Source organism: Halichoerus grypus, chromosome 13 (assembly GCF_964656455.1).
Source record: "Halichoerus grypus chromosome 13, mHalGry1.hap1.1, whole genome shotgun sequence".
NCBI lineage: Eukaryota > Metazoa > Chordata > Mammalia > Carnivora > Phocidae > Halichoerus > Halichoerus grypus.
In genome coordinates this window covers 70,476,089-70,491,318 of record NC_135724.1, presented here as the reverse complement: position 1 = coordinate 70,491,318, position 15,230 = coordinate 70,476,089, and the positions used below count along the sequence as shown (strand labels likewise).

At 46.4% G+C, this 15,230-nt stretch overlaps 1 protein-coding gene across 1 annotated transcript; it reads right to left on the bottom strand.

The window, feature by feature from the left end:
- Positions 1 to 715: 715 nt before the first annotated feature.
- Positions 716 to 3,285, bottom strand: LOC144379794 (lysozyme-like protein 6). The gene is made up of 4 exons (XM_078060128.1): positions 3,147 to 3,285; positions 2,095 to 2,253; positions 1,289 to 1,367; positions 716 to 731 (listed from the first exon to the last, which is right to left on the bottom strand). The coding sequence occupies exons 1-4, from the start codon at positions 3,283 to 3,285 to the stop codon at positions 716 to 718; spliced, it is 393 nt and encodes a 130-aa protein (XP_077916254.1).
- Between the last annotated feature and the right edge of the window lie 11,945 nt (positions 3,286 to 15,230).

The window sequence follows — 15,230 nt, the reverse complement described above, 5'->3', positions numbered from 1 at the left end:
CACATCATTGGCACCTGGCACCATCTATCAGCCCCAACACCACTTTCTCCACCTCAATATACAAGACCCTTAGCTCCACCCATTACCTACTTCTGAACTTTCTCTTTTACTTTGAAAAGAGTTGGCTTTGGAGGAATAACTGGGATCCTGATGCTGTTTCAAACCAAAAATTGTAGATTTTATTACCCATTTCATTATCCATTGTATTCATTGTATGTATCCACTCATTGTACCCATTAATTGTGTATGTCTCTGGGTAGAGTATGAACACCTCAGGAACAATAGTTATGGTTTATTTTCCTTCTTCTAGTACCTACCACACTCCTACTAGACTAGGTACTCAAATATATTTGGAATTAAAAATGAAGAAATCAACACATTCTTTGCACAAGGAATGCTTTAATAATTCCCAAAATCTAACAACTTCTTCATTGTGGTCCTCTTGGTTTGCAATGACAGTCAGGAACCAGAGGTCTGGGCCCAGATGGGTGCAAGGAGGAAGCCCGAGAAAACCATTTATTCCTGGGGCTCTGGTCAGTTTTATTTGTAAATGGGAAGGAAAGAAAATAACATGAAGTGGAGGCAAGAGGAAGAGGAAATGAAGAATTCCCGAGTGAGAAGAGGAGCTCTGAAATGACTCCACAGCAGCCCTTCCCCCGTCTCATCCCAAGAAACATCCTGTCATCCAGCAGGAGAGGGGCCGGCCTGCACAGTGCTACCTCCACGCTACCCTGAGGAGAGAAAGATTGGTTCTTGCTTTACCGCTTAGTAAGCTCCTTCTCCACATACATGGCCCAACTCTTAGTGAGTCTCTTAGGCAGAGCAGTGCTCAGAACCTCCTTCATTCCTAGCTTTCTGGTCTGTGCCCCTGCGGCCCCTCTGATTCTTCCTTTAAATTTCCTTATCTCTGGTGTTTGTCCGCTTCCCCCATTCAGTATGCTTCCACATTTTCAAATCCTATCTCCCTCTGAAGTGGGAGAGCACCATTTTACGAGGCTGAGAGTTACTAAATAAATAAAAAGATAAATAAATAATCAATCAGTCGATCTCAGGCACAACCATTGACTCTCCCTCCAGAAAGGGTCAGCCCTAATAGTCATCAGTGTCCCTTCTGCTTGGTATTTCTCGAGTAGGCAAGGCACTTGACTCCTCCATCCTCACAGACGCCTAGAGAGACAGCCTAGAGAGGACTAGAAAGGGTCTAGTCCTTGCCTAGTGTGCCTTTCTCTGTCACTACATCCTTCCTGGGGCTCTGCCCGCTAACTTAGTCCCACAGTGTCCTCCTCACCAGTTCTTCATCCCCCCCGCTCCGGACACAATCTTTTTTGCACAGCTGATGATTGAGAGGAGATTGGGGCTCAGTAGGTCTGAAAGGGAGAGAGAGAGAGTACGTGTAAGAACACAGAGGACAGTCCCAAAGACTGAGGCAGACATGGCTGTCCCTGCGCTGGAATGCGCCACCCAGGGGCTGAGTACTTCCAGATTAAGCAAGGCCTCCCTTCCAGAGGCCCGTTTAGACATCCCTACAATGGCGGTCGGGGGTGTTGGGGGTGGGGGCAGGAGGGGCAGGACGACTGTTTATCACCATACTTCCTAACTAGGGTAGATGGTGGTTCAGCCCACGTTTGAGGATTTCTAGGGAAAGGAAATGTCAAAACAGGCAGCACAGAGACCAAGGTAAATCTTGCCTGATGAGGGAGGCTCTTCAGGTGAAGAGTCCAGGGATATTAATCAGAGTATGAAGGAGGGGGAGAAGGTCCAAGTCATGGACCTATGGAGCCTCCTGGAGTGGCTTTGAGGTGGGGAATTTGCACTTGGCCTTTAATCAGATCATTAGCCAAAGTTAGTACTTGATGGTTAGAGCTGAGCCTTCAGGGCCACCAGCCTGGCATTCAGCACTGGTTCTATGAGCCTCAGTTTGCTCATCTGTAACATGGGCGCCAAAATAATTTCCATTGCATGAAAAGCTGGGTGAAATGGACTCCTTGGGCTGTCTCTCTGGGGATATTCCCAGGCTTTGAGTGGGAAGAGAAGTCCTGTGAGTAGAGCCTGGTCCTCTCTCTCACCTCTCCCACCCTGGGGCCCTGGCCAGACCTTGACAGTCCTCGTGGCAGATGTCCTCTGAGTGACTTCGGTAATCATTGCACCAGTAGTGGCTGTTGATCTGGAAGATTCCATAGTCAAAGCTGCCGTCTGCATTTTCATTGACCTTTGATATGTTGAATTTGCTTTCCACAAAAGCCAGACACAGCCCTTTGAACAGGGAGAAGAGGGTTTTCAGAGGGTGCCGAGCTGAGGGAGGAAGGGGATGGAGGAGAGAGGGAGATCAGGAAGCAGAAGAAAGGAACAAGGCCTAAGAGGCTGGATGGGGCAAGTGGGCTAGAAACACCCATGTGCTTCTCCCCTTACCCTTTGTCCAACCCACCCGCCCCTCAGTACAACCACTCATCACCTATCTGTCCATCCATGCTTCCTGCACTTAATGATCACCTACTGTGTGCCGGGAACTGTGCAAAGCCCAGTGCCGGACATCTAGCTGGGTCAAATGTAGATGCTGCCTTCAAGGGGCCTACAGTAGGAGAATGAAGATACATACCTTAAAAAGCCACAAAACAAGATAAAAGGAGAAAGATAGCACAAGACTGGTGTGCACAAATTCTGGGCGAAAGGGAGTTATCCCTACCACGGAGTAGGATGAAGACTTTGCACTGCCTGCTCCCTCTGCCCGGAATGCTCTTCCCCAGACATTTGGGTGACCAGTGCTACTCAATGTCACCTCCTCGACTTCCCCTTCTAGGACAACATTACCTATCACTGCCCTGGCTTTATTCTTCTGCATAACCTTTATCATATATAGTTGTGTGTTTGCTTCTTGCTTGCCTCTTCCCCTAGAATGTGAACACTGTGGAGGAAGGGGCTTTGTTGATGTCTCTATCCCCAGCATCGAAAATAGTTCCCGGTACATAGTAAGTGCTCAGTTAATAATTGTGGACCGAATATGGAATGTTGGGAAGGGCTTCTTGGGGAGGGCTGCTTTTTGAACTTGGCTTTGAAAGATGAATGACAGAGAGAAAGATGGCCACCTAGGGCATGACCAGAGGAGGAGGAGAAATGGGGGAGGGGGGAGTGTGAGAAGCAGCACTCACAGTCAGCGAGGGAGTAGCCCTCAAACCCATCCAAGTCCTCCTTGTACAGCACCCTGGCCAAGTCACAGCGATCGATGAGGCTGGCCTGACTTATGGCAATGAGGCAGCTGACCAAGGACATGAGGAGTGTCCCCATCATCTTTGGAGGGGAGAAGGTGCTGTCGAGGGTCCGTGGTTCTGAGGCTCTCCCAGATGTGCCGCTGGTCTTCTCTGAGTGCCTGAGGAATCTGGAGAGAGCAGCCATATGTCCTCGCTCACACAGAGCTCCCCACCTGGCTATTTCTCTTTCCTCTCATTTATTATTGTATACTTGTTTATTACAGAAACCTTTAAATATTTACAAAATAAGAGAGAATAGTATCATGAATCTTCATGTACCCATTGCCCGGTGTCAACATCGAACAACCAAGGCTGATCCCCTTCCATCTATATATCTTCACCCCTTTTAGCTATTCTCACGCTTGTAATGGGCACCTAGCTGTGGGCAGTATTTGGGTACAGTGTGGGGGGAGAGGATGGCAAAGGAGATTAATGAGAACTGCACTTCACTGGTGTTTGTGTGTGTGGATTTGAGCATGTGCTTGCAGGGGAAGGGCTAGGACACTGGACGGTGAACGCCCCCCAACCCCACACCCCCAGATACACGACACATGACTTTTCCCAAGGGCATACCCTGCCTTGTGCAAGTCCTAGGAAGCTGTTTATGGGTTCTACACTTTGATTTCCACTCAAAGGTGCATATCATAAAGCAAGTAAAAGTGACCTCGCTGTAGAAATAACCTTCACCTTCACACTCTCTCTGTGTAGGGGGAGGAGTGAGGAGCAAGGGCTCTGGATTCACATTGCCTACTTTCAAAGACAGGGCTGCTGTGTGACCTTGAACAATTTACTTGGGTCTCTCTGGGCCTCATTTGTAAAAGGAAGATACGCTAATACCTACTTAATAAGGCTGTCATGATGATTAAAGGAAATACGATCTTGGTTTTGCATTTCCCCCAAACAGGAAGCAGGACTTCTGGGGAAAAGGTTGATTCCTAGGCTGGAGTAGGAAAGGGCATGAGGTAAGTCCGGATTATCTTGTGCTGGAAAGTAAGGAAACACTCAAAATATGGATCGGAGCATGTCAAATGGACAAGAGAATCAGCTCCAAGGGGCACCCACTGGCCAAATCTGGAACATTATTTTTGGTAACAGCTTTATTGAGATAAAATTCACAATACACAATTCACTATGCCATACCATCACTTCACTTAAAGTGTACAATTCAATAGTCCTTTAGTGTGTTTGCGGAGCTTTACAACTATCACCATAGTCAATTTTAAAACATTTTCATCAACCCAAGAAGAAACCCCATACCTCTTAGCAGTCACTCCCTGTGCCGCTTCCCTCCTGCCTCTGGCAACCTCAAATCTACTTTCTATCTCTATAGATTTGCCTCTTCTGGACATGTCACATAAATAGAGTCATACACTGTGTGGCCTTTGTGTCTGGCTTCTTTCACTTAACAATGTTTTCAAGATTTATTCATGATGTAGCATGTATCAGGATCTCATTATGGCTGAATAATATTCCATTGTATGGATAGACCACAGTCTGTTTCTATACTTACCATTTTATAGACATGTGGGTTGTTTCTACTTTGGGGCTATTATGAATGACGGTGCTATGAACATTCACGTACAAGTTTTCATGTGGACAAATGTTTTCATTTCTTTGGGCATATACCGAGGAGTGGAATTGCTGAGTCATATAGTAACTTAAAGTTTAAACTTTGGAGGAACTGGGGAACCTGGGTGGCTCAGTCATTTGAGCATCCGACTCTTGATTTTGGCTCAGGTCATGATCTCAGGGTCGTGGGATGGAGCCCAGGGCGGGGTTCCACGCTCAGCCGGGAGTCTGCTTGAGATCCTCTCTCCCTCCACCCCTCCACCCCTCCAATAAATAAATAAATAAATCTTAAACTTTGGAGGAACTGCCAGACATTTTGGCTGTGCCATCAGCAGTGTCTGCGTGTGAAGGTTCAATTTTTTTCACATTCTCACCAACACCTTCTGATCAAAAATCTTCTCATCTTAATCCCTAATCGGTGTGAAGTGGTATCATGTGGTGGTTTTGATTTGTATTTCCCTGGTGGCTAGTGATTTTGCAGGTGCTCATTGGCCATTTGTAGATCTTTGGGAAAATGTCTAGTATTCAGATCCTTTGCCCATTTTTTAGTTATTTGTCTTTTTATTATTGAGTTGTAAAAGTTCTCTACCAGATACATGATTTGCAAATATTTTCTCACATTCTGTGGGCTGCCTTTCACTTTCTTGACGGTGTTCTTTGAAACAGAAGAATTACATTTTGATGAAGACTGATTTATCTATTTTTTCTTTTGTTGCTTGTGCTTTTGGTGTCATATCTGCAGAACTAATGCACAATGGTTTCTAAGGTAGTCTGGGACAATCTGACCATCCAAATAAAGATAGTGATAGATTATAATCTATTGAATGAGATAGGAATCCCTGAGTCCTTAAGAGTAATAAATAGACACATAAAGGGGATGGGGGGACTCTTCCTGACAATAAAAGGGTGAGTGATAAATGTGGAGGTAGCCATGAAGTTGGAAAATCATCATTCTACTACCATCAAAGATTGGTTTGAGCAAGAATCATCAATGGATGCTAAATCTGAGGTGGTGGGAAGCTTGATGAAGAACTGGATCTACGCATGCTCTTAGAGTGTCTCCCCACAGATCCTATATTAGTTGCATGGGAAAAACAGCAACTATGCGGCAAAGAAACCGGACAGGTTTTGGAACCTGCAATCAAAATTAACACCACCAATGAAAGACAGAGAAAGATTATATGCCTCTAGAAGTGATACCCTAAGAAGGACACATAGCGCTTATATAGTATTCTGGCCAGGGACGCATAACTTGTATCTAATCCCAAGGAAATGTTGGACAAAGCCAAACTGAGGGAAAATCTATAAAATAACTGGCCTCTATTCTTCAAAACTGTCAATGCAATGAAAGCAAAAAATGGGGCTATTTCTGTCAGTAAGTGTGTGTGTGTGTGTGTGTGTGTGTGTGCATGTGCGTGCGTGCGTGTGTGTGTGTGTATCTTTCCCCTTGAACTAAGTGTATGTTCCCAAGGGCAAAGGCCTGGGTTCCTCCATCCACGGGCTTCAGAGTCAGGCAACTTCTGCTTGGACAAGATGGCTACCCTGATGGCCTTGTTACCTCACAGATATCTTCTAAGACTCACTCCATACCAGCCTGAGCTTGTGAACTTTCTTTTGCTTCTCTCTCTCACCCTAGAGTTGCCAGATTTAGCAAATAAAATTACAGGATGCTCGATTACATTAGAATTTCAGACAAGCCACCAATAATTGTTTAGTATAAGTATGTCTCATGCAACCCTACTCTACCCTGACTCCATAGGTTCCTTCAGAGACAGGTGTCACTGAGCTCTGGGAAGCAGGGAGTTCTGTCTCTGCCCATGAAGTCCCCTCTTGGGGTTTCCATGGGGGAATAAAGTCCTTCTGGCTGGTGCATTCCCACCTCCCCTTCCAAAGCTTACCTTTCTCCTAGCCTTCTCTGACCCCAGGTCCCAGAAAGGCCAGGGCTTTCCTCGAGAGTCAGTAGAACAAAGTCTCTTCCACATGAGCTATACTCTAACCCCGCCCAGTTCACAGCTCCCCATGTTCTAAAGAAGGTGGGAGTGCTGGGCCAGCCTGCCCTCTGGAATCCCAGTTGTGTGACGTCATCATTCTCCTGGAAATACTCTGGTCTTAACCATGCAAACTGAGGCCCATTCAAGCTTCCTGCAGAAAGTACAGACGGGTCTGGAAGGACCGGTGATAACTGTGATGAAGATCACTCGGTGAGGCAGGCAGATTGCTCTGGTCCTGCTGGCTGCCCACCTCCCTTCCCTTCAGTGAATGGTACTGCCTTTGTGGGGAGCTCCTTCCCCCGTGGGGTAGTAGTGGAGACTGCTGGTCACAGGGCCCTGTCTTCCAGGGGACAGGGTGTGCCTAGGGCCCCACTACTACATTTTGAATTGAAACTAAGGGGAGGAGCTCAGCTTCCCACGGGAAGCCTTCAAGGGCGAGGCCAGAAGCTGACAGTGTGGAATCATGTGGGTACAGCCCATCTGAGAGGATAAACCTCCCCGAAGAGGGAGCAGAGTCCAGACAAGATTCCAATCCTAGAGTCCACCCTTTCTGAGACCTAAACACGCTCTCGCCCTTCCTGCGATCCTACGATTCGTTAAACGTCCCTTCCTGCAGAGGTGAGTTTCTGTCATTTGCAGCCAAGAGAGACCTGCCTGGTAGAGAGCGTAGGGTTAACCCTCTGGGAAGTGGTGACCAGACAACCTGTCATCTCCCCATGAAGGTGGCCCATCTGAGCGTCATTCATCACCAACGAAGTCTGAGAGACACTCCCACCAACTGTAGCAGAAAGGAGGCAAAGGAAAGTTCTGTGACTGGTGGCCACTCTACCCTCTGAAACTGGAGGGCAGGGGCTGACGGTAAGAAGGTAGGAAGAGCTTTTAGGTAGACAGTGCTGCCCTGTACTTCTGCCTCCAGACTCCCCTTCCCAGCAGGGCAGCAGGACATTGCGGCTGGCGCTAACAATCTTGGAAGGAGGGGTGCCTGGGTGGCTCAGTCTGTTAAGCATCTGCCTGGTTAAGCATCTGCCTTCGGCTCAGGCTCAGGTCATGATCCCTGCTTCCTGGGATTCAGCCCAGCATGGGGCTCCCTGCTCAGCGGGGACCCTGCTTCTCCCTCTCTCTCTCTGCCCACCCTCCCCCTGAAGCGCGTGCTGTCTCTCTCAAATAAAAACAAAAAACAATGTTCGAATGACTCATAAACATATACCTAATTCATCAATGATGATGACTAGTCTATGAAATTTATTTTTCTTCTTTTCCTTTCAGCAAAATCACTAATTACATTACGATTACAAAGTTTTAAAAAAATATTGAAGGACTAAAAACACAATTGTATTCAAAGAACAAAAACGTAAATATATTTTCATCAAAAATAGAAAGTTGTGTCAAAATGTTTTATTAGTTTTTTCCAATGTTTTCCCCCAAAGTTAGGCTTTTTACATATTGGAAAGTATCTAATAATTCAAAAGGCAAAGTACAGATGAGTATTAGTAAATATCAAATTTTTATATCGAATAGACACAACTTCAAATATATGATTCTACTCTTTAAAAGCTGAATTAAATTTTATTTTATTTTTTTAAATTTTTAAAATTTATTTATCAGAGAGAGAGAGAGAGAGCACAAGCAGGGAGAGCAACAGGCAGAGGGAGAAGCAGGCTCCCTGCTGAGCAAGGCGCCCGAAGTGGGGCTTGATCCCAGGACCCCAAGATCAACCTGAGCTGAAGGCAGCCGCTTAACCGACTGAGCCACCCAGGTGTCCCTGAATTAAATTTTATTAAGTAACTTAATTTTTACAATTTACCTTAAATTTTATTTAAATTATACACTTCATTTAAATTTTTATTTAAAAATAAGTAAATTTGGGGGCGTCTGGGTAGTTCAGTGGGTTGAGCGTTGGACTCTTGATTTTGGCTCAGGTCATGATCTCAGGGTCCTGGGATTGAGCCCTGTTTCAGCTCTGCTCAGCAGGGAATCTGCTTGAGGATTTCTCTCCCCCTCCCTCTGCCCCCCGCTCGCTTGCACACTCTCCCTCCCTCTCTCTCTCTCTCTCTCTCTCGCTCTCTTTCTCAAATAAATCAATCTTTTTTAAAAGTAACTTTTATTTAGTTAATTAATTATTAGTAATCTCTAACCCCAATGTAGGGTTCAAACTCATGACTCCGAGATCAAGAGTCAAATGCTCTAATCGACTGAAGCCAGCCAGGTGCCCCCCCAAATAAGTAACTTTTTCTTTTCTTTCTTTCTTTCTTTTTTTAAAAAGATTTTATTTATTTGAGAGAGAGAGCACAAGCAGGGGGAGAGGCAGGGAGAGGGAGAGGCAGAAGCAGGCGAGCCCGATGCAGGACTCGATCCCAGGACCCTGGGATCATGATCTGAGCCGAAGGCAGACGCTCAACTGACTGAGCCACCCAGGCATCCCAATAAGTAAGTTTTTCAATGAAAACGTTAAAATTCATAATTCTAGCATTCAATGTCCATCTCGCTGCCAATGTAAAGAATTAGTATTGTTATGTTTAAAGTCTAGATATATATACAAACTTGAGTAATGTGTAATGTGATTTATGTGATAGTGCAAACATTTCCTCAGCTTCCATTTACAACGGAGGCAAATACTGTACAAATTCATGTGTACCCCCAGAACCGCGAATAGGCACATGAAGCAAGGAGAAATTGTACACTCAGTACTACTAGAAAAGGACATTTCTTTGTGTTCAAATCTATTGCATTCAGGCCGAGAGGAAAGATCTGACAAGTTCATTAATTCGTCTTTTCTCTTACCTAAGTACTTCTCTGCTCAAAGTCTCTCTGCAATCTGAGATATTACCTAGCAGGGGTCCTGTTAAGCTTTCATTAAACCTTTCCATGCAGATGCATTCCCCGCCCCCCGCCCCCATCTATCTAGAGTAAGATGTGAAGTATCTCTCTGGGGCCTGAACATTGTTAGTCAAGAGCGTGGATGTTTAGGGTTAGATCTAGCTGTGTCAATGCTGATCATTTAAAAGGAAACATGCCTTCCTGATGGTCAGCCCTGTGAGAAATACATCTTTCCACTGAGCTGAAATCTGCCTGTGTCCACCCTTTCCGCCCACTCTCAGCCCCCATGCATCAGGCCACTCAGCAGTTTACCCTCGGAGTGGCCAACCCCTGGGCTTTGGAGCAAAGTGGGTTCATGTTGTAACTGTATGTATAGGTGAAGTATCTGACTACATCTTTATGTTCCAGTGTGATCATGCCTGAGCATTTATACAGAACTTACCCATTATTTTATTACTTTCCTTCAGTTTCTCTTCTATTTAGGGCATTATTATTGATGTTTAAATTTACCACCTTTCTGAATGGATAAACACATTGTGGTACACTCGTATAATGGAATACTACTCAGCAACAAAAAGGAATGACCTACTGATACACACAACGACATGGGTAAATTTCAAAATAATGCTGAAAGAAGCCAGACCAAAAAGAAAGAGGCATATACTGCATGGTTCCATTTATGAGAAACTCCAGAAAATGTAAACTAATCTAGAATGACAGAAAGCAGATCAGTGTTGCTTGGGGATGGGGGAACAGGAAGGGGCAGAGGGAGGACTAACTGAGGGGCACAAGGAAACTTTTGGGAGTGAGGAGATGTTCACTATCTTGATTACGATGGTGGATTCAGGGGTATATACATATGTCAAAAATTATCAAATCGTACACTATAAATATGTCTTTTAGTATATGTCAATACCTGGGTCGGTATATTACAGTTACACACAATATAATTTTATGAAAAGGGAGGTGTAGGTCTGTCATGGTTGAGAACCCCCAAGTCAGGCCGATGCCCAAGTGGGGAAAAACTCTCGTCATTGTCCTCAGGCCAACTCGCTGTGCAATCTATCCAGTGGCCACTAGAGGCCAGCAGCGGCCCGTATACAGGAAGTGTGGGTTGCTGGGCACCAACAGTTTTCATTTTAATGCTGGGAGGTTAAGTAACTCATCCAAGGTCACAGAACTAGTGGGAGGTAGAGCAAGGATTTGAACCCAGGTTTGACACCAACATGGTGGGTTTAGTTGTTACTCTGTACTGCTCATTTTAACAGCATTGTCTTTCTTTCTCTTTGGGGCTGGGGTCTTATTCAGTTTATGTGTTAAACTGGTTGGTGTTGCTAGCAGGTGGTGGGCATTTCAGCTGAACCTTCTGAAGATAAAGCTCCTGGTGTTTCAAGAGAATTTTAAGCATTGCTGAAGGTCCAGGAAGGAAGTCTTCCCTCTTTTTTTGCTGAGCATTTACACTGTGTGAGGCTCCGTGTTAGGACTGACACTCTCATAGTGATGGTACTTGAAGGGCAAGTGGGCAGAGGCCAGCACCAAGGAATCAAGGGCCAAGTGACCTATCGCCATTCAGTGCATGGTCCCTTTGTGCCCATGGGACTGTGTCAAGAGGCAGCAGCACCCCACCTCCACTGGAGTCCTCAGCAGATAACCAGACCTAAGAGAACTCACCAGAACGCCCAGTTATCAGAACAAGGTCAAAGCAGCCAGTGAGCAGATAACTCATGCCCATGGTTCATGGGTAAGTGAAGTCCTCCAGAGGTTTCTCTCCTGGAGAAAACATCCCACCTGGGATCACGCAGCTTGATCCTCCAAGGGAGATGGCCTCTTCTGTTCTAGGTTCTGCAGGGGCCAACATCTCTGGGCTTCTGCCCATCCTGCTGATTTTATGCTCCTATGGCCACAGGGTGGGGTGGATACGGGTACTAAGGAAAGGCTCCTGGGGCTGCCCATGTGAAGACAAAGCAAAAGGAGGTCAAAGCTAACATTGGGTCCATCGGCTTCATTTCATAGATGGGGAAACTGAGGCCTGGGGAAGTGAAGGGACTCGAATGAGCTAATGGCCGAGCTGGGGTTAAGACTCCCAGCAGTCTCTTCTCCCCACTCCCAGTCGTATTTCATAATAGGTCCCTGCTGCTGGGTGCTTCTCTGTACTTTGTCAATTGTTATTCACATATTATCTCTCTGTGTCTTTCTTAAAACAATGATCCTTTAATATCATAACATATTCATTATTCAAATTTCCAATGTTGTCATGTCAAAAAGCATTTTCTTTTTTTTATTGTTATGTTATGTTAATCACCATACATTACATCATTAGTTTTTGATGTACTGTTCCATGATTCATTATTTGTCAAAAAGCATTTTCAACAGTCTGATACAATCAAGATGGAAATAGATGCACTCAGTTGTGATTGGTTGATGTCTCTTAAATCTCTTCTAATCCATAGGTTCCTCTTTCATCTTTCTCTTTTCCCCTGCAACTTATCATTGAAGAAGGCGTCATGTATCCTGTAGATTGTCCCGAGTCTGGATTTTGACAATTGCAAAGCCATAATGTAGCTTAGTGTATTGCTCTGTTTTCTATATTTCCTGTATTTGAGTCTAGAGGTTTGATCAGATGAAGGTTTGGGTTTTGTTTTGGGTTTTTGTTTTGTTTTGTTTTTCGGGGGTTTTTTTTGGCAAGACTACTTCATAGTAGGTGTGTTCTCCCACAGGAAGGACATAATGTCTAGTTGGCCTCCTTCTTATGACATTGGCAGCTCTTGATGCTCGATGCCTAGACCCGGTAATTCCCTGGGGGTTAAACATGGTGACATTTCATCATCTCTTCTTCATTTATTAGCTGGATTATTTCTATAAAGAGAAACTTCCCTCATTTACTCTCAGTTACCCAGGGGATTATCTCATGAATTCTGCGAGGATTCTGGGTACATGTGATTATCCCCACGGCGATGCGAGCACACTGAAGTCAGACTGGTTAAGGGTGCTGTCATTGGAACTGTCCAGATGAGCTCCGGTCAACTCATGGAATCATAATAAATAAACGGGAGTTGCTTTATGGCCCCAAGTCAGGCAGTAGCCCGTGAGCAGCGAAGCCAGGCTGAAGAGCTCCGGGGCCCTTTCTCCCTTCATAGGAGGACAGACCTGCCCAGAATCTTTTTTTTTTTTTTTTTTTTAAGATTTTATTTATTTATTTGAGAGAGAGAGAGAGAGTGAGAGAGAGAGAGAGCGCAAGAGGGGGTAGGGTTAGAGGGAGAAGCAGACTCCCCGCCGAGCAGGGAGCCCGATGTGGGACTCGATCCCGGGACTCCGGGATCATGACCTGAGCCGAAGGCAGTCGCTTAACCAACTGAGCCACCCAGACACCCTGGACCTGCCCAGAATCTTAAACATCATCCAATTCAGCCTTGTCACGTTTAGATGGGAAGCTGAGGACCAGAGAAGTGCAGGCTTGCACAGGTAGCCAAGGTCATGGGCATATTCTTAAAGGAAACCCCTGAAAATTCTTGTGATGGGGTCCAGTGCTGCGTCTGGTATTCTCATTCTATAGCCTGTGCTTGTACCCGCTGCACCAGCACGGCCTCTCCCCCTCATCTTACTTACTGTTGGGTCCCCAGTGAGTATCTGTTGAATGAATAAATGAAGGTACCATTGTCTTTATACCTCAGGAACTGGCTGCTCCTGGACCTGTCCCCTGGGGAAGGCATTATAGGCACTGGCCCTGCGGTAGCTGTCCAGAGAGTGGCCAGGCTGTCAGGCACAGGGCAGGAGCCAAGGGTCAGGGGATGAGAGGGAAGCAGGGCTCACTCCAAGAAAGCAACTGGAGTGATAGGCTGTCCTCCATCCTGGCAAGAGACAAACCCAGCAACACAAAATCCTGCCGGCAGCATGGATGGGGTGCACCAGCAGGTGGCAGGGTTCAGCCCCTGAGATGGGGTGGGGGCAGAGCCCCAGTCTGTAGGAGGAGCAAGCCAGGACCCTCATTCTCTCACTGGATGGGAACTCAGGCCAAAGATCAAGTCCGAAGCCCTGAGTGTTAGGACTCAGTTGGGTTGACAGGAATGGAGAGCCCCAAATGTTACTGGTTCAGATAGGGTAGAAGCTCATTTCTCCCTCATGTTAAAGGCCCTGAGGGAGTCCGTTCACAGCCAACAGGGTGCTCCATGGGGCAAAGAAGATGAGAGAGAGAGAGAGAGGACCCCAGCTCCCGTCACGTTGCTCTCTTATCCTCAAGCATGTCTTTTGCTCCATGGCACAATATGGCTGCTGGAACTCATCCTTTCCATGTCATATTCCAAGTAGCGGGAAAGAACAGAGGGAAAAGAAGCGCGCTCCTCGTCTTAGGGCAATTCCCAGAATTGTGCAGACTACTTCACGTACATTCTATTGGCCAGAACTGAGTCACGTGATGACATCTAGCTGCAAAGGACCATGGGAAATAATAGTCTTCATCTCACACATCCGTGGGCCCGGCTGAAAACCGGAGAGTCTGTAAGTGAAGAGCAGAGAACCCGTGTCCAGTGACTCGGATTATGCTACAAGGCAGAAGTGAGCAGAGGACTCACGGCTTGGGCCCAGGAGGTGCTGGGCTGTAGCTGCTGACCTCCCTGCTGCCCTAGGTCCTGGGACTTGGGCTGTGTGGGGTTGTATAAATCCAGCTGTGGGGAGGGGGCAGCTGTAGCCCCTCGCCATGGGGCCTGATGAGTACCTCCGCCACAGCAAGAGTGGGCATTCTGGAGCTCAGCATGGCTCCAGCCCAACGAGACTCAGCAGCAGCAAGAAAACAGATGCGCTCATTGCCAAAGACAGGCGCACACTCAAAGGCCAACCGCTGCTTGAGGCTATGAAAAGCATCCTCAAGATGATGAGTCCAGAGCCCCAGACTGCACCTTTCCCCAGGGGACAGGGAAGTAGCTGATGACAATTGCTTTTTTTTATTTCCTTAATTAAATTTCTTTTTTACTATAGAATAACATACGCATAGAAAAGGACGTAAATCATAAACGTACAATGCAACAATTTTCACAGAAGTGACCACACCCAAGTCTTCAGCACCCAGATTAAAAACTTGAACATTACCACCACCCCAGAAGTCCTAAGTATCCCCTTCCAGTCACGACCTACTTCCCCTGCCCCCAAATCCACCCTTCCCTCCCCACTGCTGACATTTAGAAAATCTTTCCAGGCGATTCCATAGTCAATGCTGAGAATCACTGCTTTTATAACAACGCGCTCTGTGGGAAGTATGGTTCTCCCTATCCCTTTGCCCCTCCCCTCGCTTGTGCTCTCTCCCTCTCTCTCCCAAATAAATAAAATTTTATTTATTTGGGAGAGAGAGAGAGAGAAAGAGAGAGAGCATGAGCAGCGGGGAGCAGCAGAGGGAGAGGGAGAAGCAGGCTCCCCGCCGAGCAGGGAGCCCGATGCAGGGCTCGATCCCAGGACCGGGGGATCGTGACCTGAGCCAAAGGCAGACGCTTAGCCAACTGAGCCACTCAGGCGCCCTCAAACAAATAAAGTCTTTTGAAAAAACACAATGGTTATCCAACTTGGCTGCACATTAGAGTCACGTGGGAGAATGTCTGCCTTTTGAAGTAGAAGCCGGGAT